This window comes from Chenopodium album, chromosome 3 (assembly GCF_948465745.1).
Source record: "Chenopodium album chromosome 3, dcCheAlbu1.1, whole genome shotgun sequence".
NCBI classification, from domain to species: domain Eukaryota; kingdom Viridiplantae; phylum Streptophyta; class Magnoliopsida; order Caryophyllales; family Amaranthaceae; genus Chenopodium; species Chenopodium album.
Genome location: NC_137836.1, coordinates 81,885,774 through 81,906,722, shown reverse-complemented (window position 1 = coordinate 81,906,722; position 20,949 = coordinate 81,885,774). Strand labels below are relative to the sequence as shown.

Sequence of the window (20,949 nt, the reverse complement as noted above, 5' to 3'; positions counted from 1 at the left end):
CAGCTTCCACTTATTTTAGTTCTAGTTTTAGTAATTTGAAGATGAATGGCATGCTGTTACAACGTTATTTCTCCATGAGGATGCTGGATGCATGGTATGTTTTTTCTTTTCTTTATTATTTTTAACCATTGCTGCGTTTACTGTCAAAAAGTGAATGTTATTCCTATTTCTAAATAAAGAGATATGGGTGTAAGTCAAATTTCATTATTCCCCATTACTCTTTAGACTTGTAATAGTTTATTTTTCATATCTCTATGTCATTAGAGATATGAAAAATAAACTATTACAAGTCTCATCAGATTTTACTGAGTCCTGCATACTGTATTACTGTATGTATTGCCATTATTTAACATTTACAGTAATATAGTCCAATTTTGTTCTTGTGATGACAGATAAGAGAGATGGATATGCCATGCATCTAGGAGTACATTCTAAAGTATGAAGGTGATTCTTGAACCCTCAGGCTATGCACCATGCTGATGCATGACTAGTGTGTGCACCTCTTTTATCGGAGGGTGCATGCCTGCATGGTACTTCCACCAGAATGCACACACTAGAAACTGTTCATATCTCTTATGCACTATTATTCACCCTGATTCCTACACCATAGCCGATAAATACACTAGGAGAACATAAGTGTCAGTGAAACATTCCTGCACGTCTTGCAATTTCCTCATTCACTCTGTAACACAGTAGTGGGAAGAATTGTGCTATAAATGTCAGAATATTAGTGCTTAATGATGTGAACTTAATCCTAAAATAAGTCCCTCGATCAAAAATGACAAAAAACAAATTTATGGTCTTTAATACATCAGTGATACACTTCAAACCTTGGAGGTTTCCTAAAATGGAAAATGATGTCGGGAAACAAAACTGAAACATTCTTACACTATAAATACCAGTACTGGTATATCTCCTCCATTCTTCATTCTTTGCATAATCCTCTGTTCTATTGACTGCAACAATGGCTTCTTTACTTCTGCAGTGCTGTTTCTTTCTCTTTGCATACCTATCAATGATTCAAATCTGCTTAGGGAATACAAATACGGTGGGAAATGTAAAGTTGGATTTGTACTATGAGAGCTTGTGTCCATTCAGTGCTAAGTTCATCATGAGCAAACTCCCAGTCATCTTTGAGAATGGATTAATGGACATTGTTGATCTTCGCCTTTTTCCTTGGGGCAATGCCAAGCTTGCTTCCAATAACTCCATCACTTGTCAGGTCTAATTTCATCTACCTTTATTCCCCACTCTTTTACTTCTAATTTTTGCTAAATGTTTAAAATTTCATTTCAGCATGGTCCTAAGGAATGCTTACTTAATACTGTTGAAGCCTGTGCCATTTATGCATGGCCCAACGTGGTAATCTCTCTTATTTTTTTGCCTTTTTTTGTGGAAGTAAAATAAAGCATTGTAATTTTCTTGAGTTTCACTTATAAGCTGCTGATTTATCTATGTACTTAAATTTCTTCTACGTTCTTCTGCCTATTGTTTTCAAAGTGTATCTTTTGTGCAGACAAGTGAATGTGTTTTTGCATTCATTTTCTCAGCAGTCTAAAATTGTGCCTTTTGGTGTAGTAAATTGAATGTTATTTATGTAATTGAACATCTTACTTACCATGCGGATTTGACTCTTTGACAGGATGTCCATGTCCCATTTATTACTTGTGTTGAGAGTCAGGCTTCCGCGGGCAAGTACAAGGAATGGAAAGCTTGTTTTCAGGAGTTGGGTTTGGATCCAGAACCTGTTAATACGTGTTACAAGGGTGAAGGTGGAAAACAGGTTAGCCTTTTTTTTTGTGCTATATCTTTGTTTCATGCAAGCTTGTCATGTTCATGTAATCCAGAATTAACCTTCACTTTGCAATGTATGCTTCCTTTATACTTATATTTCCTGGAGAGTATTTCACCATATTGGATAGTCGATTAGCCAAATGTGTTCCTATCAATCAGGGCCTAAAGAATAGAACTTACTCCATGTCACTGACTTAAGGCTGCATAGTAGTATGGAATCTGTAGATTGAGCAATGATATGCATTTGAGTGACGGTGATGACATTTGTATAGTTTGAAGTTTTATAGTTCCTTTTCTTGTCAAGGCGCATGTGGATAATTTGTAGTTTTATTGATCTTGAGAAATCATATCTTGGTTTATATTGTTTCTGTATCATTTTTCTACTGGATAAAATCTTGGTATTTTGGGAATTCCTATATGCTGTAAATAGCTTGATGCAAGCAAGCCAAATGTATGTGCCAAGATATACTCTAGAGCTCGCAAGCTGCATGTGCTCCCTTTATTCTTATCAGGATGTTATGAAGGAATAATATTCTGAAATTTTTAAGGCATGCTATTGAAATTTACCTGTTTATTCAACCCTTTCTATTCTGTCAACTGTTTGGCATATCTGTAAGAACGAATAGTCATATGTACACTTCTAGTTGAAAGTTCGAAGAATAATAGAAGCAGCTGAACTACTCGTAGTTTTATCATGCTTGGAAGCTTGCTTCTATTCTGGAGTTAAGAATCAGTGTTATACTGGATGTGAATAATATCGAGAGTCATAGCTCCTGTTTCAGTTTTCTTATCTTAAGTAAACATACATCTCTCATCTGAATATAATGTTATATATCCTTGATGGATAGGGTAGATTTTATTAGATGGTATGTGACTGACTGTTAGAATGTGTAATCATTTTGACCATGGCTAGCATTAGAACAGCCACATTTGCAGAAGAAAATTAGTTGTAGAAGTTACTCGTACTCTATAAACAACTTTAAGCTGGCGATTATTCTACTGGGGCTTCTTTGTTTCTGCCTTGGGTTATTGGCTGAATTTAACTGACCAAATTCCATGCAGCTTGAGTTAATATACGCAAATCTAACTGCCTCACTCAAACCTCCTCATGTATATGTGCCCTGGGTAGTTGTTGATGGAAAACCTCTTGAAGATGTGAGTAAATCCAATTCTGTTATTCTTTTTTACTGATCTTCCTTTTCTTTCTTCAGAACGATTAATAACTTTTAAGTTATAATAACTTCTGTTGAACTTTCTATGTTATAGGATTATGAAAACTTCATTAGTCACATCTGCAAAGCTTACAAAGGGATTCCACCTACTGCTTGCGTGAAAACATCCTTAGCAAGTGCTCTCAAGGGAGGAGTTAATGCTCTCCCCCTGTCTGATACAGAAAACAAACCCCAAAGGCCTCGTTTCAAATGAAAATTTGGTCCTTTGTAGCGTCATGGATGGATTAGATTATATAAAACCTGCTGTCATGTAAAGACAGTGGTTGTTTTGGTGTCAGGAAATCATAGGAGGCATATAGCTGCTATGTAATTAACGAACTTTATATGTTGTGTAAAACTGTCAAATTTCATATGGCTTTTTCTTGGCAGTTACAGCACTGTTTGTTTAATCCTGTGTCCGTATACCAGTTTAACACTGCAGGTTTTCTTTGATAGTGGAATAAGGTTCAAAATCTCAATAGTTGAATAAGGTTTGTTTGATAGTGGAATAAGGTTTCTTCACCTCAACGTAAAATCATACTCTCTCTTAGCATAAACATAAACTGAAAATACATTTCATTGCTACTCAATTCTCTACAGTGGATGTGAAAATGGTCGGAATAATTTCCATTTAGTAAAAATATGCAGGGAGCGTGAAGCGTTTTGCACCTGCAGACCTTTAGTTGATCTAACCCATGTAGAGGTGTATCCTAAAACTTTTTTTAGCTGAGATGCACCGAAACAACACCGTTTTTGCCTATGATGCATTAAACAATGTCGTTATTGCATGCTGTCCGCGAAAGTAACAAAAGTAAATGCCCAAACTGATAAGATACCACTTAATACTTACCAAGTTACCATACATCAGCTAACAGCATCAGCCCAATTTTCCGACTAGATTCACCCAGAATCTGGCCTAGTTCATTTGCCTTAATTCACCTTATCTCAATCAGTCGAATCATCATCTGTAGCCATCAAAGAGTCCAACACGTCTTGCAATGTCTCTAATTCAATCAATAAAGACAATTACATTATTTGGAAAAACTACAGTATGCTGTAATAAAAGTCAGAAAATTAGTGTCATCTGATGTAAACTACTATGCTTATCCACTCAACAAATAATAAAAAATCAGTTGAACAAATCAAACTACCTAAGCAAATATCTGAATCTTATGTGTACTATACTTAAACCACAAAGATTCCTCAAACTAACACTATAAAAGTGGGCCAAAAAAATCTGAAAGATTCTCACACTGCCACCTCTACTCCCCTAACATCCACACACATCAATATAAGTAGCAACACTGATGTAATTATGTTACCTAGTTGATCTTCATACTTTGTAATTTCGCTGTTTTTACAAAGATGGCTTTGATTTTGCGACGGTGTTTCTATGTTATTGCATACTTAGCTGTGATTCAAGTGTGCTTAGGAAGTCCAAATTCGGCGAAAAAGGTGCCTTTAGACTTGTATTATGAGAGCTTATGTCCTTATTGTGCCAATTTCATCCTCAATGAGCTACCCATCATTTTCGAGAATGGTTTGATTGATATTGTTGATCTTCGCCTTTTTCCTTGGGGAAACGCCAAGCTCATCTCCAACAACTCTTTCATTTGCCAGGTCTGTATGGCTGTATTCAACTTTTTAGTGCAAATGAAAAAGTCTGAAACATCAATTGTTTAGAAACATAGGGAGTAAATTATCGTAGAATACTATTAAGACTGATTAATTGTTTTTTTTATTGATGATTTCATTTCAGCATGGTCCTAATGAATGCTTATTTAATACAATTGAAGCTTGTGCGATTGATGCTTGGCCTAATCTGGTAAATCTCTTTTGATTTTGAAAATTACTTTGATTATGTTATATTTGCATTGAATATATATCATGATCCTTTTGATCAATTTATAGGAGTTGAAGAATTGGATTTAATATGGGATACAAGTATAATTTACAACCGTCTCAAACATTTTAGAGGTCTCGTACTAATTAATAACCCGAATCAAACACTTTGACAGGAAGAACACTTCCCATTCATTACATGTGTTGAGAGTCAGGTTTCTGAGGGCAAGTACACCCAATGGGAAACTTGTTTCGAGGAGTTGGGTTTGGATCCAAAACCTGTTATTAGTTGTTACAATGGCGAACATGGCAAAAAGGTCAGTCATCTTTGGTTCCCTATATTCACAGTTTCTTGCTAGTTTGTCTGTAAATGTAATCAGAAATTAACTCATCAAGTTTCATGTATGCAGCTTCAGCTAAAATATGCAGCTCTAACTGCTGCACTCAAACCTCCTCATAGATATGTGCCTTGGGTAGTTGTGGCTGGAGAACCCCTTCTTGAGGTGAGAACTATGAAACTATCATTTCTGCTGTCCTCAATACTGCAAATTCTATGTCGCGGCCTGCAAGTTTCATAAACGTACACACAGGCACATGTACAACACTGTCCGAGTGTACATAAGTTGTGTTGTGTCATCATCATTTCTTTGTTCAGGATGATTAATATCCTTTTTTTTTCCTTCTATGTTATAGGATTATGAAAACTTTACCAGTTACATATGCAAAGCTTACAAAGGAACTCCACCTAGTGCTTGCAAGAAAGCATCATTTGCAAGTGTTCTGAGAGGAAAGACTAATCGAGATCACCCTGTCTGCTACACAGAACAGACTGCAAAGATGCAATTCCTGGTTAATATTTGGTCTTCCATAACATCATGGATTGATCAAATGATATAAATCAAGTCCTGTCATGTGACAGACATCGCAGTGGTTTTTGTTTAATGTGTCTATTACCATCTAGGCATGTAGCTGTGACGTTAATAACAACCTTGTCTGTTTTTAGAGTGTTATTGAATTATTGTTTTGTATTGGCACCAGTATAACCCTGATCTTAGTAGATGGAGTAATTAATGTAATGATCTCTTTTCGAGATAAGGTAGGTTGATCAGTGAGATGTAATTCATACCAATATCCTGCTGCTTAGTATAATGAGCTAAAAGTTGCTTGTAAATTAAAGATAATGGTGTACATGTCCTCCTGCCAACATTGTTGCCATTCATGACTTTGTGTATCCTCTTAACCCAGAATTGTCCAAGGTTCTCAATGATTTCAATAATCATCTTGAGTTAGTAACCGTTACACCTATTCACAACTTTGTACGTTTTGAGTATGTCACTTAATTGGATTGAAGACATTGATCCTTTTCAAACATTTAGATTGGTTAAAGAAGTTAGGATGGTTACTTTGCCTATCATGCAAGATGAATGAACTATGTGGCAATGTGCCTAGTATGGCACGCAAATGAAAGATGATCCCTTTCATTACTCTAACTAAACTTCCAATGCAACTTCTAAAGTAATACATAATTTCCCGTAACTTTTAGGTACACCCGAGTGTATGATAGAATTTGCTGAATATTTATCATCGTTCTTTTTAGTTTTGACCTTCATATCACCAATTAATTACAAACCCACATCTAAGCTTTCATTCCTTTTACTCTGAATACCTTTTTATATACACCCGAGTATACAATAAAATCTACTTCGGCCAAAAAAATAAAATTGGCAAGTATTAATACAGCCCATTTCCTAAACTAGTTTCATCACAACCTGATGAAGTTCATTTTCCCTCCATTCTCTGTCTCTCTTTCTTCCACATTGCACATTTGCATGCAACAAAACCATCAATAAATCAATCTAAAACCCTCAAATTTCAAAATCAAAACTAATTCTTTTCCAGAATCCTCAGTTCATCCAAAAATGGCGTCTCTTAATCTTCGAAGAATTTTCTCTCTCCTCCTCACATACCTAACAATCACCCAAATCTGCTCAGCAACTTCAAATTCTGCAGAAAAAGTGAAGCTAGATTTGTACTACGAAAGCTTGTGTCCGTACAGTGCTGACTTCATCATCAACGACCTCGCAATCATCTTCCAAAACGGTATAATCGACATCGTTGACCTTCGCCTTTTTCCTTGGGGCAATGCTAAGCTCACTTCCAATAATTCCTTTACTTGCCAGGTTTGATTCATTCAACATTTTTTTGTTTTTTATTCTATTTTTATCGATTTTATCGAAATTAAATTTGATTAATGGTGATTTATTGGTTTTGATTGATGATTAATGGTGATTTCAGCATGGTCCTAATGAATGTTTGCTTAATACTGTTGAAGCTTGTGCCATTCATGCTTGGCCTAATCTGGTACATTTTCTTCTCCTAGTAATTTTTGCCTTTATTTTACCTAATTTATCATATACTTTGAAATTATTTGAAACATTTCTTAAATTAGGGTTAATTTAGCATTGCTTGGCAAAATCAAATATTGATTTCTGTTACTCGTTGATTGATGCAACTAATGTTTGATTTTGCTTAATATTTCTAGTTTTAGCAAACCTAAAGTTGGTATATAGTTCTTCGGATTATTTCTCTAGTACTTTTAATACAACTTTTAACACTTTAGAATTTGGTAGATATGCATGTTTGTGTTTGTGAAGTATTTCTTGAAATATATACATATTTGGTGTAGTTTCATCTACTTGTAGCTCACATCATTTTGCTTAAATTGTCTTGTTTGATTTTATATATCAATGTTTTTGTTTAAATGTTTCAATTTGAGATAATAACATCAGTTTTGGTCTAAATTTGAATTGATATGATATGATATGGAATTTAATCTGGTGGGACTGCTGAGTTCAATAGCTGCATTTTTTTTTTGTGAAGTTTGGCTGGTAGGGGTTCATCTAAATACACCAATTTCGGATAATTTTGTTTAAATTTTTGCGCTTGCTATGCCAATTGTTTTGAATTGTTTCTTAGTAGAGCATGTAGGTAATTGAGAGTGTGATTTGCATGTATCTTAGCCATTTTGTTTAAAGTTTGCACTCCTTTTATAAACTAGTCTCGATTTGTGTCTTCTTGGATGGAAGAATCTGCTTTCTGTGAAACAGAAGCTAATTTATGTTGTGGATCAAACTCGTTGGCAGGATGACCACTTCCCATTTATTACTTGCGTTGAGAGTCTTGTTTATGAGGGTAAGTACTACCAGTGGGAAACTTGTTTCAATGAATTGGGATTGGATCCAGAACCTATTACTGATTGTTACAAGAGTGAAGCTGGAAAGAAGGTTAGTCTTCTATGGGCAAAATTTTAATTGTTTCGTGGTAGCATGTGTTGCTAATACGAGTATAAACCAAAATATACCTTATTTTTGCGCAATACGTTAGTTCTCAGTTTTCATCTTTAGCATGGAAATATTTGCCACCTTTAGACCAATTTTTGTTATTTACATACCTTTGATATCGATTCGTATACACAAATACAGTATCTTGTGAAATACTGTAGAATTTAAGTCAAATGAATTCCAAATTATTTAGGGTCTAAAGCAATCAAAATTCATTATAGATTAAACCGTTCTTACTCCACCAAGAGCCTCGTTAGAGGCATTTAGGTACTGCAATGGATTAAATGCTTATTCCACTCTACATGATCAATCAATAAGCAACCAGTAAGATAAGGTGCTTTTCCTTTTATATTGACAAACTAAGAACACACGCAATGCGTGTGTGAGCAATATAAGAAGCCTATAAAACTTCATTCTTCTCTGTTAGTAAATTTAATAACAGTTGTTAATACAAAAAAATTAAAAAATTATAGTATTTTTTTTATTGAGTAATTAAAAAAACGGTTGATTAGTACTTGTATATTTGTACTCTTTGTTATATTCAAAAGTTAAGATAGCATTTTATTTTAAAAAAATAAATAAATAAAAGAGGATAAGTTTTTTTTTTTTTTTTCAATTTAAGATGGTATTTAAAAGTTGAGAGGGGTAATTTGGGAAGGTGAAATTTGTCACCCAAAATTCTCTTTTTTGGTGCAGCAGGCCACACGGTGTGGCCTGCTGCCAAATCAGTAAAAATAACGGATTACGCAGTATAACGGGGTTACTATTCACTCGCATAACGGGGTTACTGATTTTGTCAGGGTTACTTGTATTTTTTTTTTCACAGGTTACTTGTATTTTTTTTTTTCAGGGGTTACATGTATTTTTTTTTTTCAGGACTTGTATTTTTTTTTTAGGAATTACTTGTATTTTTTCTTTCAGGGGTTACTTGTATTTTTTTTTTCAGGGGTTACTTGTATGGATTACTTATTCAAGGATTACTTGTATTTTTTTTTTCAGGGGTTACTTGTATTTTTTTTTTTCAGGGGTTACTTGTATTTTTTTTTTTCAGATGTTACTTGTATTTTTTTTTTCAGGGGTTACTTGTATGGATTACTTATTCAGGGGTTACTTGTATTTTTTTCCAAGAGTTACTTGTATTTTTTTTTTTTAGGGGTTACTTGTATTTTTTTTTTTCAAGATTTAGTTGTATTTTTTTTTTCAAGGGTTACTTGTATTTTTTTTTTCGGGGGTTACTTGTATGGGTTAATTCAAGGGTTACTTGTATGAGTTATTTATTCAAGGGTTACTTGAATGAATTACTTATTCAGGGGTTACTTATATGAGTTACTTCAAAGGTTACTTGTATGAATTACTTATTCAAAGGTTACTTGTAAGCCCCATATCAAACCAGTAACACCCTACAAGTAACCCTTGAGCAAAACTAATAACACTCTACAAGCAATCCCTAACCAAACCAGTAACACCCTACAAGTAACTCTTGAGCAAAACTAGTAACACCCTACAAGTAACCCCTAACCAAACCAGTAACACCCTACAAGTAACCCCTGACCAAAACCAGTAACACCCTACAAGTAACCTCACCAAACCAGTAACACCCTCACCAAACCAGTAACACCCTACAAGTAACCCCTGACCAAACCAGTAACACCCTACATGTAACTCCTGACCAAACCAGTAAAACCTACAAGTACTCATAACCAAACTAGTAACACCCTACAATTTTTGACGTAGAATGTTTGATCTAAGATTCCACGAAGAAACGAACTCACATTTCTTTGGTTCTCATCAATTTCACTATTTCAAATGTTGTTGATGATTTTAAGGATAATTAATCACAATTTTTCACAGCAATTTAACACCCAATTTCTACAATTTCGGGCTTTAATTGCAGCAATTTGGCAAAGTGGAGAGAAAAAATGGGTGGAGTAGAGATATTGTTGTTGGTGATGTGTAGTTTGGCTTGAAGAAGAAGCTAAGAAAAGAGGAGAGAGAAAATGGGTATAGTAGAGATATGGTTGTTGGTGATATATGATTTGGAGAAGAAGATAAGAAAAGAAGAGAGAGAAGAGTTGTGGTATTTTTTTAAAAAAAAAAATAATAATAATTGTGGCTGGCCACACCGTGTGGCCAGCCACATACAAAATTTTGTGTGTAAGATTTATATATTTAATTACTACTTCGTATAAAAGAACAAGAGCAGGCTTGCTCATCTATTTGAGAGCATTGTCACATGTGTTCTGAAGTTTTTCATTTATTCTCATCAAGAGATCTATGAAGGAATGAAGATATTTGGAAAAAAGTTGGAGTTGCGGATATTGATCTGAGGATGATATAAGGAAGGTGAAGGGGGTTGGTTTAATTGACTTGATAGAGATCTCAAACAAGCCGAGAAAGATCAAAGATGACTTGGATGGAGGGAGTTAAAAAGGACATGAAGAAAGTGGGCTTGGAAGAGGATCTTTGTGGATTACCATAGGAGTAAAATTCTCTATTCATGTTGTCAACTCTGTGACCTTAGTAATAAGGCTTTGGTGGTGATGATGGTGGTGTATTCTTCTATGAATGAATATTCTGATGGTTTAAAAGAAGGCTTTTATAAGAATTTACCTTTTTGTTCAGCTCTTTCTACTCTGACTAACATTTGATATAGTTAAAGAACAATGCATACTATCTAATTTGACACATGAAGAATTGATAAAAACACCTTAAATTCTCAGGTTTATAACTGTTGGAAGGTATTAATTTTTGTATGTGTATTTGAGCTGTAATTTGGAGAGTCTTGCTCTTCTGTTTTCGGTTTTCTTGGTATATGCTTTATGGGTAGCTGTTTATGTATTTTCTATTGTTTCTGCCTTCTGTTAATTGAATTTAACATATCAAGTTCCATGCAGCTTGAGCTAAAGTACGCAGCTCTAACTGATGCCCTCAAACCTCCGCATAAATACGTGCCTTGGGTTGTTGTGGATGGAAAACCACTCCTTGAGGTGAGAAATGTCCATTATTCTGTCCTCATAACTGAAGGTTTTTTTTTTTAAATTCATGAAAATGAATAACTAATTCTTGTATAAATCTCTATGTTCTAGGATTTTGAAGACTTTATAACCTACATATGTAAAGCGTACAAAGGACCACAACCTAGTGCCTGTAATGTGGTATCCTTTGCAAGTGCTATTACAAAGAAGGCTAGTCATGTTCACCTTGTTTCCTACACAGAACAGACCATAAAGGCGACACCCTTAATGAAAATGTGGTCCTTCATACAATCGTGGATGGATCTGATGGTCTAAATCATGTTATCATGTAAATTTTTTTTTTCGCCTCAAGAAGCCATAAAGGCTTTCATGAAGTACCGTTTACCGTTTATGCTTTATATAACGTTTGTTGCAGAATTTGTTAAATTCGTGAATGTTGTCTATGTAAACCAGCTGTACTTTTGCTAGTCTGTGAGTTTCGTTGTGTGGAAGAAGGTTGTTCAGAATCTCAGCAGATATTTTTTAATTACTTCAGCTTAAATTAGCAATTGAAATTGTAATATCTCAGATTGGCACGAACAGTCAATCCAATTTATTGTCTATTGGTACTCGTATTAGATGTCTTACTTCATAACTTGGCCTACCTCAAATCATATCTAGTATACTCGTAATTTGGTAGACATTGAGTTCAAATCCAATCTAAATTCAACCATTTTTACATTAATTTAAGAAAAAATTGTCAAAAACTACTCAGGAAAATTTGTTAAAAACTACTTGCTAAAAAGTTTTATAAAAACCCCTAATTTTAAATTGTTTCTTTTTTTCATTTTACGATAACAGATTCTGGCAAGTGGGACTCAGGGCCTGTTTTCATTGACTGAACTGAGTTGAACTGAACTAAGTTGAGCTGAATTGAAATGAATATTTTATAAGAGAAGGAATTAGGAGCTGAACTGAACTGAGCTGAATTGAATTGAACTGAATTGGATTTCAACATAAGAGAACAGACCCTCATTTGTTATTTTATCTCCAAAAAAAATCTTCACCCTCGTATGTATTAACCACCTTCCTCTTCTTTGCAAAAGCTCAATCTAAAAAACCAAATCATTTTTCCTTCTTCAATGTGCGATTTTCACATAGATTTGGGTTTTAAGATTGAGTTTTTACTAGAAGAGGAGGGTTGGTTAATATATACGAGAGTGATGATTTTATTATGGAAGGAAAATAACAAATGGGCCCCTCTCGCTGGAATTTGTTGTCGAAAAATGAAAAAAAGTAATATATAATATAAAGTTTATTTTTGTTGGTAATTGCAGTTATAAGTAATATGGAGTATAAAGTTTTAATGGGAAATACAATATTAAAATTCCAAAAAAATATATTAATGTAAAACACACGTATTTGTTTGCGCATATACGTGCAATATATAATATATAATATGATATGATGTTTTTAGGAATTTTATGTCATTATCAAATTTTATATAATATGTAGGTTTAGTTAAACTAATATGTACTATACTAGATTAGTCCCGTGCGATGCACGAATTTTTTTTTAAATATAGAGTATATATTTTATGTATTCTTACTTATTAGAAAAATTAATTAGACATAACCATTAGTTGTAAATGCTAATTTTGAAGAAGAACAAACCAAATATGAAAATTTAAGCATATACATAAAAGTTAAATTTTTAATATACGATTTTAATTAAGCAAATAAAAAATGATTTTAAACTTGTGTAATATATAAAGGAAAATAGAAAAAATATATACATCAGATTATTTTGTTCAATGAAGCATATCAATAGTTGGTGATAGAAGAAAAATAAATAAATTAAAGAGTATAGATAAATTGAGAGGAGGAGAAATTAAATTTGAAATTTAAAACCAAAGAAAATACGATGACATTATATTTTTATTTAGGCAGGAAAATTTTTCATATAAAGTTGTCACGTGGACAATATAATGTCAGCGGTTATTCCTTTAGTTTATTTATAGATATGAAAAAAATTATTAGATTATTTAAATAAACTATTTTCAGCAATAAAAATATATTCAAACCTAAATAAATTTGAAATACTCTCTCCGTGTTTAAATAAATGAGAAGTTTTATTTTTGCAACTATATTACAATAAATGAGATGTTTCCTTTTTTTAATAACTTCTCCTTATTTTTAATAATATTATAATACCTAATGGTCCCCACCTTCTGATTTTTTATTATTTCAGAATACCAATGGTCCCACAATTTACATTAAAAAAATAACACCCACTTCTATCACTGAAAAGCCCCAATATTCTTCTCTCTCTAGCTACATGTCTTTTCTCTTTCCTCAAACTTTTCTTTAATTCTTAAATTTTCCAATTTCTAAACCCTAGATCTACAAATTTTTCAATTGTTGAAGCTCTTCAATGGACAACAATGGAAAAAAAGCCATTTTGTTTATCGAATTGCACATGGTTGGTGGTAAATTGCAGTTGGTGGCCGGTGAATCGCACGTGGTGGGTGCCGAATTTGATCAAGACGAAGATTAAAAAATAGGATATCCACGCTGCGAAATCTAATTATGGAGAGCCTTGATCCTTAGTTGATTTAATTGAATGTGGATTTAGGGTGAGTGGCTGATGAGTGATGACTCGGTCGAGGTTGTTTCTAAAACTGAGATGGAAGACAACCCTGCCACTCCTGACGAAATATCTGTAGTTGGAGCTGAAGAAGTCTCTGAATATCCAAATCATGAAGAGCAAAATGGCCTTGATAATGAGCTACGTCATGTGAAAAAGTCAATGTAGTTTATTGTCTATTGTATTACCTGCATTTGACATCTTATTACTTAGCCTAACTCCAAATCAAACCTAGTAATATATTTTTACATTAATCTAATCCAAATTTAAAATCATGGGGAACTTTTCTAGTAGTTGTACTTTTTTTTGGAGACAAATTATGGTAATTGTACTTAAACATGTCTAACACAGCTTAAAAACAAATCGAAATAAACCATTATCTATAAGGTTATTAATATAAATTGAAAAATAAATTCAAACAAGACCTTGCTTGTACCTGTAAATCTACATTCTATTATATATTTATATACTACTTATGTCAAATTTTAAAGGTAGACAAATAGACTATGCATGTAATGAAGTTTAAATTACTTATATGCTTCATAAAAATAAATAAAATAAAATTTGTGAAATTAATTTTTAAAATTGTCCATTATAGAATATACAGTTAAGCACGAAAGAAAATTAACAAGTTGTCGATATGTCCGAGTGGTTAAGGAGACAGACTCGAAATCTGTTGGGCTTTGCCTGCGCAGGTTCGAATCCTGCTGTCGACGACATTCTTTAATTTTATTTTTAATCAAAAATTTATTCCCCAAAACGACGACGTTTTTTAACCCCACGCAAACCTTCCCACAAAAGAATCCAGAAATATAAAAACAACCCAGCAGCAGCAATCCATCACCCTTTTTAAAATCATCTTCTTCTTCTCAAACTCTCCCAAAAAAAAAAAACCCTAATTCCCAAATTTCCCCTCTTTCTCTCTCCTCCGAATCGCATCAATGGCAGGCGGAGGCCCCAATTTGGAATGTCGGATGTACGAATCTCGATACCCAGAAGTGGATATGGCGGTGATGATTCAGGTGAAGAACATCGCAGACATGGGTGCGTATGTTTCTCTTTTGGAGTACAACAATATCGAAGGAATGATCCTTTTCTCTGAACTTTCTCGTCGTCGTATTCGGAGTGTTAACAGTCTTATTCGGGTGGGTCGTACTGAACCCGTTATGGTTCTTAGGGTTGATAAGGAAAAGGGTTACATCGATCTTAGTAAACGTAGGGTTTCTGAAGAAGATATTGCTCAATGTGAGGAACGCTATAATAAGAGTAAGCTTGTTCATTCGATTATGCGTCATGTTGCCGAAACTATGAACATGGATTTGGAGGTTTTTTTTTCTTCTCTCTATTTCTTAATTTGAGTTTAGTTTTGATTTTTTATTGTGAATTTATCAATTTTGTTTGTTATTGATGTATTATTGTTTCAAAGTAATACTGGTGATCTGGTATGATGTTTGTTGTTTTAATTGGGGATTTTGTTGGTGTTGATGGTGAATTATAGTATTAAGATTATAACCATGAATGTGATTCTATATTACCCCAGGTAATTGAACACTCTGATGTCGGTAATTGGCATTTAATTAAAAACCGAAAAGATTGGATTCTTTTCATAGGATTAGCTAATTTGTTACTTTAACACATGCTGGTGTTCGAAATGAGTTGGGAAGAACGAGTGGTGTAGGATCAATTTACTTATCTTAGTTAAATTATAATTCTTGTGCATTAAGCGTGAGGTTCTTTGGTTTTGCTTCATTTGTTTGTTCAATCATGGATTTTGTACAAGCGTTCTGTTTGAGGATTTAAATGTTATTTGATTGGGTCAAGTATATTTGCACGTCGGAAATTTGCAGTGGTTGTTACTCTCATGGCTTGAAAAGTTTTCTAGTTTTGTTATTGAATTGATTTGTTAATGAATCATTCCTTAGCTTCTTTTTATCTTCTTTAGATTCTAGTAGCAACTATAGTTACTTTGTTGATTAAAGTTAGTGATTTAAGGATGATAACAAAGTTTATTGTGTAATTTTGTTTAATGTATGTCCCATAAGGTATTCTTTACTATTGGTAAAGATAAAAGGATTTTTTAGTCAGGGCCTTGGGAGGTCCAGGCGCTTATTTGTTTATATCCCCCATCTAAATGGACTGATTGAGGAAAAGTTGAATATGGATTTATTTTTTCTTCTCATTTATCCTTTTCAGCTTCCTCGTGCTCGTTATTGCTGTTTAATGGGTTGTGTGGATATTGGGAAGTAGTGATAAGTCATCTGCAGTGTGGAAGTCTAATCTAAACTACAATATTGTTTTTTGTACTCCATTGGATTTATGTTGAGTTAGCTGGAAATTTTGAGAAAGGGCAGCATGGGCAAGTTGCACTGTGTTGTAGTTTTATAAGAAAGGAAATATTTATTTTGGTGTAACCTTGTATAGTGGTGGACAACTGGACTATGGTAACACTCTGTTTGGGACAAAGAATGTGTTGTAATTTAGTGATAAGTCACCCGCAGTGTGGAAGTCTGATCTAAACTACAATATTGCCTTTTGTACTCCATTGGACTGATGTTGTGTGAGCTGGAAATTTTTGAGAAAGGGCAGCATGGGCAAGTTGTACTGTGTTGTAGATTTATAAGAAAGAAAAGATTTTTTTTGTATAACCTCGTATAGTAGTAGACTAGTAGTTAACAATGGTAACACTCTGTTTGGGACAAAGAATGTGTTGTAACTTGGGAGTTGAAGGAAGTCGGTTGTGTTCTCTTTTCATTTCTTTTAACATTCAAAGTCTTTTTATAGGAGGGGAGAGTTTGAGGAATATGATTCACCTTTTGAACTTCTAGGTCGGCCTTTGTAACTAAGGTAGCCTTGGCTGTAAATCACTTAAATAGAAGGATGCATGTCCATCTGACTCTGAACTGCTGTGACATTTACAACATTTTGGAGAGGAATCACTTTATCAGTGTTAGAACTATGTTGTTTAGTGGGCTTGAATTTGGGTTTTGTTTTTGTGGATTAATTAGCTGCTAAACCTTCAATCACATGCCTCAAATAACTTTTTAGTTTTGATGACTGGAAATACCCCTTTTGACTTCTAAGTTGTATGTAATCTCTAGTCTCCATACTCTATTTCTGAGCTACTTAAGAATAAACATGCTGCCGAATTCACTGGGCATTTGTTCTCGATCTTAACCTCTTTTTCTGTATCAATTTTAATGTTTTTGCCTCTTTTTACTTAGCAGAAGAAAATTTGATTTATGCATAGGACATAATGGTTGAATCTTCATGCTGGCTTGATTAAATGTGTTTTCCATTATGCAGGATTTATACATACGTATAGGGTGGCCTCTGTATCGGAAGTATGGTCATGCTTTTGAGGTAAGCATTTTCATTTTGTTTCCTTTTTGTATTCTGGATGACTTTTTCCTTTGATAAATTTCTAACTTCTTTCATTAAAATAGGCGTTCAAGGTAATTGTGAATGACCCTGACACTATTTTGGATCCACTCACCTATGAAGTCAAAGAAACCGGTCCTGATGGTCAGGAGGTATGCAAATTTTCTCGCTTTTTATTTTCATTGGTGATAATTGTGGTTCAGGTCTCATATGCACTTACTGCAGGTTACAAAAGTGATTCCTGCTGTAACCCCAGAGATCAAGGTTTCTCTGATTAAGAATATTAGACGAAGAATGACTCCTCAGCCTCTAAAAATCCGTGCTGATATTGAAATGAAATGTTTCCACTTTGACGGAGTGCTTCATATCAAGGTAGGTGTTCGTTTTCACTGAACTTGTGTGGTTTAAGTTAATTTTGTTTTTGAGGCTTCTACATAGGTTTTAAAGTAGTGAAGTTTTAGGCTCAAGTATTGCGATTTGGTTGTTTTTAATATTTGAGTTGCATGAGTTTAAAGATGTGCACTTATATGGTTATACCTGTACATACTGATTTTTTGTATGGATATGTGATGATAAAGTTTCAAAGCCTTTATATCTTTAAGCTTATGAATTCTTCAGCTTTAGTTCCTGATACAGTTTTCACTCCTTTCTCCATCACTTTTTTTTTTTTTTTTTTTTTTTTTTTTTTTTTTTTCTTTTTTACTAGATTGATTTTCAGTTTTAGATGTTGCATTGATTTTGTGCCATTAGTGTTTAACTATGGTACTAATTAGGGGATGAAAATTTGTATTGTGATAAATATGTTAATATAGTTGAAGATGCGCAATTTATCATTTAGCTTCTTTCTATCAAAATGACTTGAACTGCTGGGACTTTAAAGTCATTATTTCTGTGTTGTGTCACATCTATATTTATTTTTTGGAGCCTGATCTGAGCTGTAGAAATGGCCATCTTCTTTCACCTAGCTTTTGAGGGTAAAGGGCACGTGTGCTATATTTCCATAATGTGCTTTATAAGCTCTCGTGGTTTTGAATGTTGTCTTGTAATTCTATTGGTGGTTGTTACATATATTCTAAATTCCATTGATGGATATAATGATTTGCAGGAAGCTATGCGTAAAGCTGAAGCCTCTGGAACAGAAGATTGCCCTGTGAAAATTAAACTAGTTGCTCCACCACTTTATGTCTTGACCACTCAGACTCTTGATAAGGTTAGTTCACCATCTCGGAGAGAATATGTAAAAAATATGTTGTTTGATATCTTGAAGAAATTATGTGTCCTTTTAAGAAAAGTGATAACCTTACTTGCTAGTCATTGTATATGGATGGACCCTTCGATGGCAATTACCAATAATCTTGTTTTTCTTAATTTTATTGTGGCAATTCTTATCCTGTACGTAGGTTTTTCAATGTCATTAGCTGAATTTCTGAAAGCTTTTTCATGCTTCTGCAGTATAGGGTTAACCTTTTTTTTTTATTTTTTTTATTTTTTTATTTTTTTATTTTATTTTTTTTATTTTTTTATTTTATTTTTTTATTTTTTATTATTATTATTATTATTATTATTATTATTATTATTATTATTATTATTATTATTATTATTATTATTATTATTATTATTATTATTATTATTATTATTATTATTATTATTATTATTATTATTATTATTATTATTATTATTATTATTATTATTATTATTATTATTATTATTATTATTATTTTTATGTTACATTTGGATGGTCTTTGGACACTTGAATATAGAAGAACTTTTAAGTTGAGTTATTTATAAAGCAAGACTTGCTATGTAAGGCTGTTCAAATTTCTGTTGTTTAGTTTTCAACTGTCCAAATTATTGATATAGGCTCATATTTTTGGCCTATTTAAACAAGAATAGACTCCCCCCAACACACACACCCCTACACACACACAAAGAAAGTGAAATAAAAATTTGCAATCTCTGAAACACAAGCTTGCATTTTTTTTTTAAGGTGTCCTTGCCTCCTCGGTGGAGTGTGGGCTGATATTTTCCTGTAGATCTTTAATTCTCAATATGTCCTTCAATAATGTTTTGGATATCCTTGCAGGAACAAGGTCTTGCCACCCTTCACAAGGCAATTGAAGCTTGTACTAAAGAAATTGAACATCACAAGGGAAAGCTTGTGGTGAAGGAGGCGCCAAGAACTGTAAATTTCTTCGTCCTAGCTTTATATTCCTTTTCATTTTGGGGTGATCCTGTCCCCTTTTTTTATTGCCTGATCTGCTGATTTCGAGTGTGAGCCTTATTGGGGACAATTTTTTTCCTCCTGCTCTGAGGGCTGAGAATATGTATTTCGTAGGCTAATTATTAACTTTGGGATGCAGGTGAGTGAAAGGGATGATAAACTATTCCTGGAGCAGTTGGAGAGTTTGCGTAGGGGAAACCTTGAGAAGAGTGGTGACGAGAACAGTGAAGATGAAGATGAAACTGGAATGGGTGATGCTGATATTGATAACGCCGGGTTAAACGAATAGGTTGAATCTAGAAGAAAATTAATAGAAAGGGGGAGTTGATGGCAGATTATCTTCTCCTCAACCTTGCCAATGAATTTTCATACTATTTATTGTTGGATTGGTTGAGTTATGTACATGGCCGGAAAAAGGCTTCTTTTTGGCTACGTGGTAGTTTTTGTTTCCTGAGGTTGCTGATTGTTATGCTACAAAATTTAGTTAAAGACGCCTATGTGAGATTAATTCACATAGTTCTGGTAAATGTGCTATTTTTATGCAGGTATTTAATGTTCTACGTAGTCTGTTGTTGGATCTCAGTATCGCGATCATTGGGTTTTTTTTTTCCTTTTCTTTTTTTTTTTTTATTATTTTTTTATTATTTTTTTATTTTTAAATGCTCAATGCATATTCCTCATTATCTACTGAAAAGCCGATGTCCCTGGATGAATAAATTCAAATCAAATCAAATGATAACAAGAATAAGATGCTCTATGCTTGATTTGTATGCCTTTTCACTCCTTTTTTTGGTTATGCATTTTCAATATGGCAAAAACAAAGAGTGTCGGTTGTTGATGTTAAAAAGTTCTTAACAGCGATAACAAGGCATCACTGAAGAGGGGCCCTAGAAAGAGCAGCAAGATCTATGAGATTTTCAGAGTTTTTATATTTTTTGTTTCTGATTTATAACTTAGATTTTGCACTATAAGTTGGACAATAGACCCCCCAAATAAATTTGAAGCAGAGCCTTAAGTGTCTCGTACCCTTTGTCCTTTTGATCTAGTCCTGTGTAGTGTACCTCAAGGTTTAAAAGAGTTAACCTAACCCAAGAGAATAGATGCATACTAGAGGACACATCTATAGTCCAAAATCAAGGTTATTTTGGTTAATCACAGATTATTGCTGTGATTTTTGAGGCATGCTCGAATATACTAAGTATATAGAATATTTTACGCTCTAGATTTAGGGTCACTAAGGACCAATTTATGAAGGAATCTACAAATGTGGGATTATCTCAATTAAGTAAAACTGTGAAAGATAGCTTATTTTGAGATTGGTTAAAAATAATCATTTTTTCTCGTGGATGCCATTTAGTTATGTTGGTTACATTCTTGGGTGTAACATTTAAAATATAAAATCGAACCTCATCTACATCTTTTCCCTTGCAACTATGTTCACAAAAAGATATACTCCGTACAAAAATTCATGGAAATTGAAAGACAAGTGGATGATTGTATAATTTCATATATTATGGAAAACAATAAAATGAAGGGAAACAGTAGCACGTATGTTTATTGTT

The 20,949-nt window shown here is 33.4% G+C and overlaps 4 protein-coding genes and 1 non-coding gene across 6 annotated transcripts; all 5 read left to right on the top strand.

Annotated features, from left to right (window-relative positions):
- The first annotated feature begins 329 nt into the window (after positions 1-329).
- On the top strand, positions 330-3,400 carry LOC145619696 (gamma-interferon-responsive lysosomal thiol protein-like). Of its 2 annotated transcripts, none has more exons than XM_081674406.1 (5): positions 330-444; positions 986-1,222; positions 1,297-1,362; positions 1,643-1,783; positions 2,857-3,186. In XM_081674406.1, the coding sequence occupies exons 1-5, from the start codon at positions 439-441 to the stop codon at positions 2,983-2,985; spliced, it is 579 nt and encodes a 192-aa protein (XP_081530532.1). In that variant the 5' UTR covers positions 330-438; the 3' UTR covers positions 2,986-3,186. The 2 variants fall into 2 exon arrangements, with proteins under 2 accessions (XP_081530532.1, XP_081530526.1); XM_081674400.1 differs by lacking the exon at positions 330-444 and having other exon boundaries at positions 965-1,222; positions 2,857-2,949; positions 3,061-3,400.
- A 745-nt stretch (positions 3,401-4,145) lies between these two features.
- Positions 4,146-6,062, top strand: LOC145619689 (gamma-interferon-responsive lysosomal thiol protein-like). The gene is made up of 5 exons (XM_081674394.1): positions 4,146-4,625; positions 4,765-4,830; positions 5,024-5,164; positions 5,258-5,350; positions 5,541-6,062. Exons 1-5 carry the CDS (start codon positions 4,371-4,373, stop codon positions 5,742-5,744), a joined length of 759 nt encoding a protein of 252 aa, XP_081530520.1. The 5' UTR covers positions 4,146-4,370; the 3' UTR covers positions 5,745-6,062.
- Positions 6,063-6,593: 531 nt separating this feature from the next.
- Positions 6,594-11,789, top strand: LOC145619683 (gamma-interferon-responsive lysosomal thiol protein-like). Its single transcript, XM_081674387.1, has 5 exons — positions 6,594-7,027; positions 7,143-7,208; positions 7,991-8,131; positions 11,083-11,175; positions 11,275-11,789. Exons 1-5 carry the CDS (start codon positions 6,767-6,769, stop codon positions 11,476-11,478), a joined length of 765 nt encoding a protein of 254 aa, XP_081530513.1. The 5' UTR covers positions 6,594-6,766; the 3' UTR covers positions 11,479-11,789.
- Positions 11,790-14,422: 2,633 nt separating this feature from the next.
- Positions 14,423-14,504, top strand: TRNAS-CGA (transfer RNA serine (anticodon CGA)). Its single transcript has one exon. It is a non-coding gene; the product is annotated as a tRNA-Ser (tRNA).
- Positions 14,505-14,619: 115 nt separating this feature from the next.
- Positions 14,620-19,945, top strand: LOC145624500 (eukaryotic translation initiation factor 2 subunit alpha homolog). The gene is made up of 7 exons (XM_081677547.1): positions 14,620-15,113; positions 17,092-17,148; positions 17,232-17,318; positions 17,392-17,538; positions 18,272-18,376; positions 19,250-19,348; positions 19,527-19,945. The coding sequence occupies exons 1-7, from the start codon at positions 14,730-14,732 to the stop codon at positions 19,674-19,676; spliced, it is 1,029 nt and encodes a 342-aa protein (XP_081533673.1). The 5' UTR covers positions 14,620-14,729; the 3' UTR covers positions 19,677-19,945.
- The last annotated feature ends 1,004 nt before the right edge of the window (positions 19,946-20,949 follow it).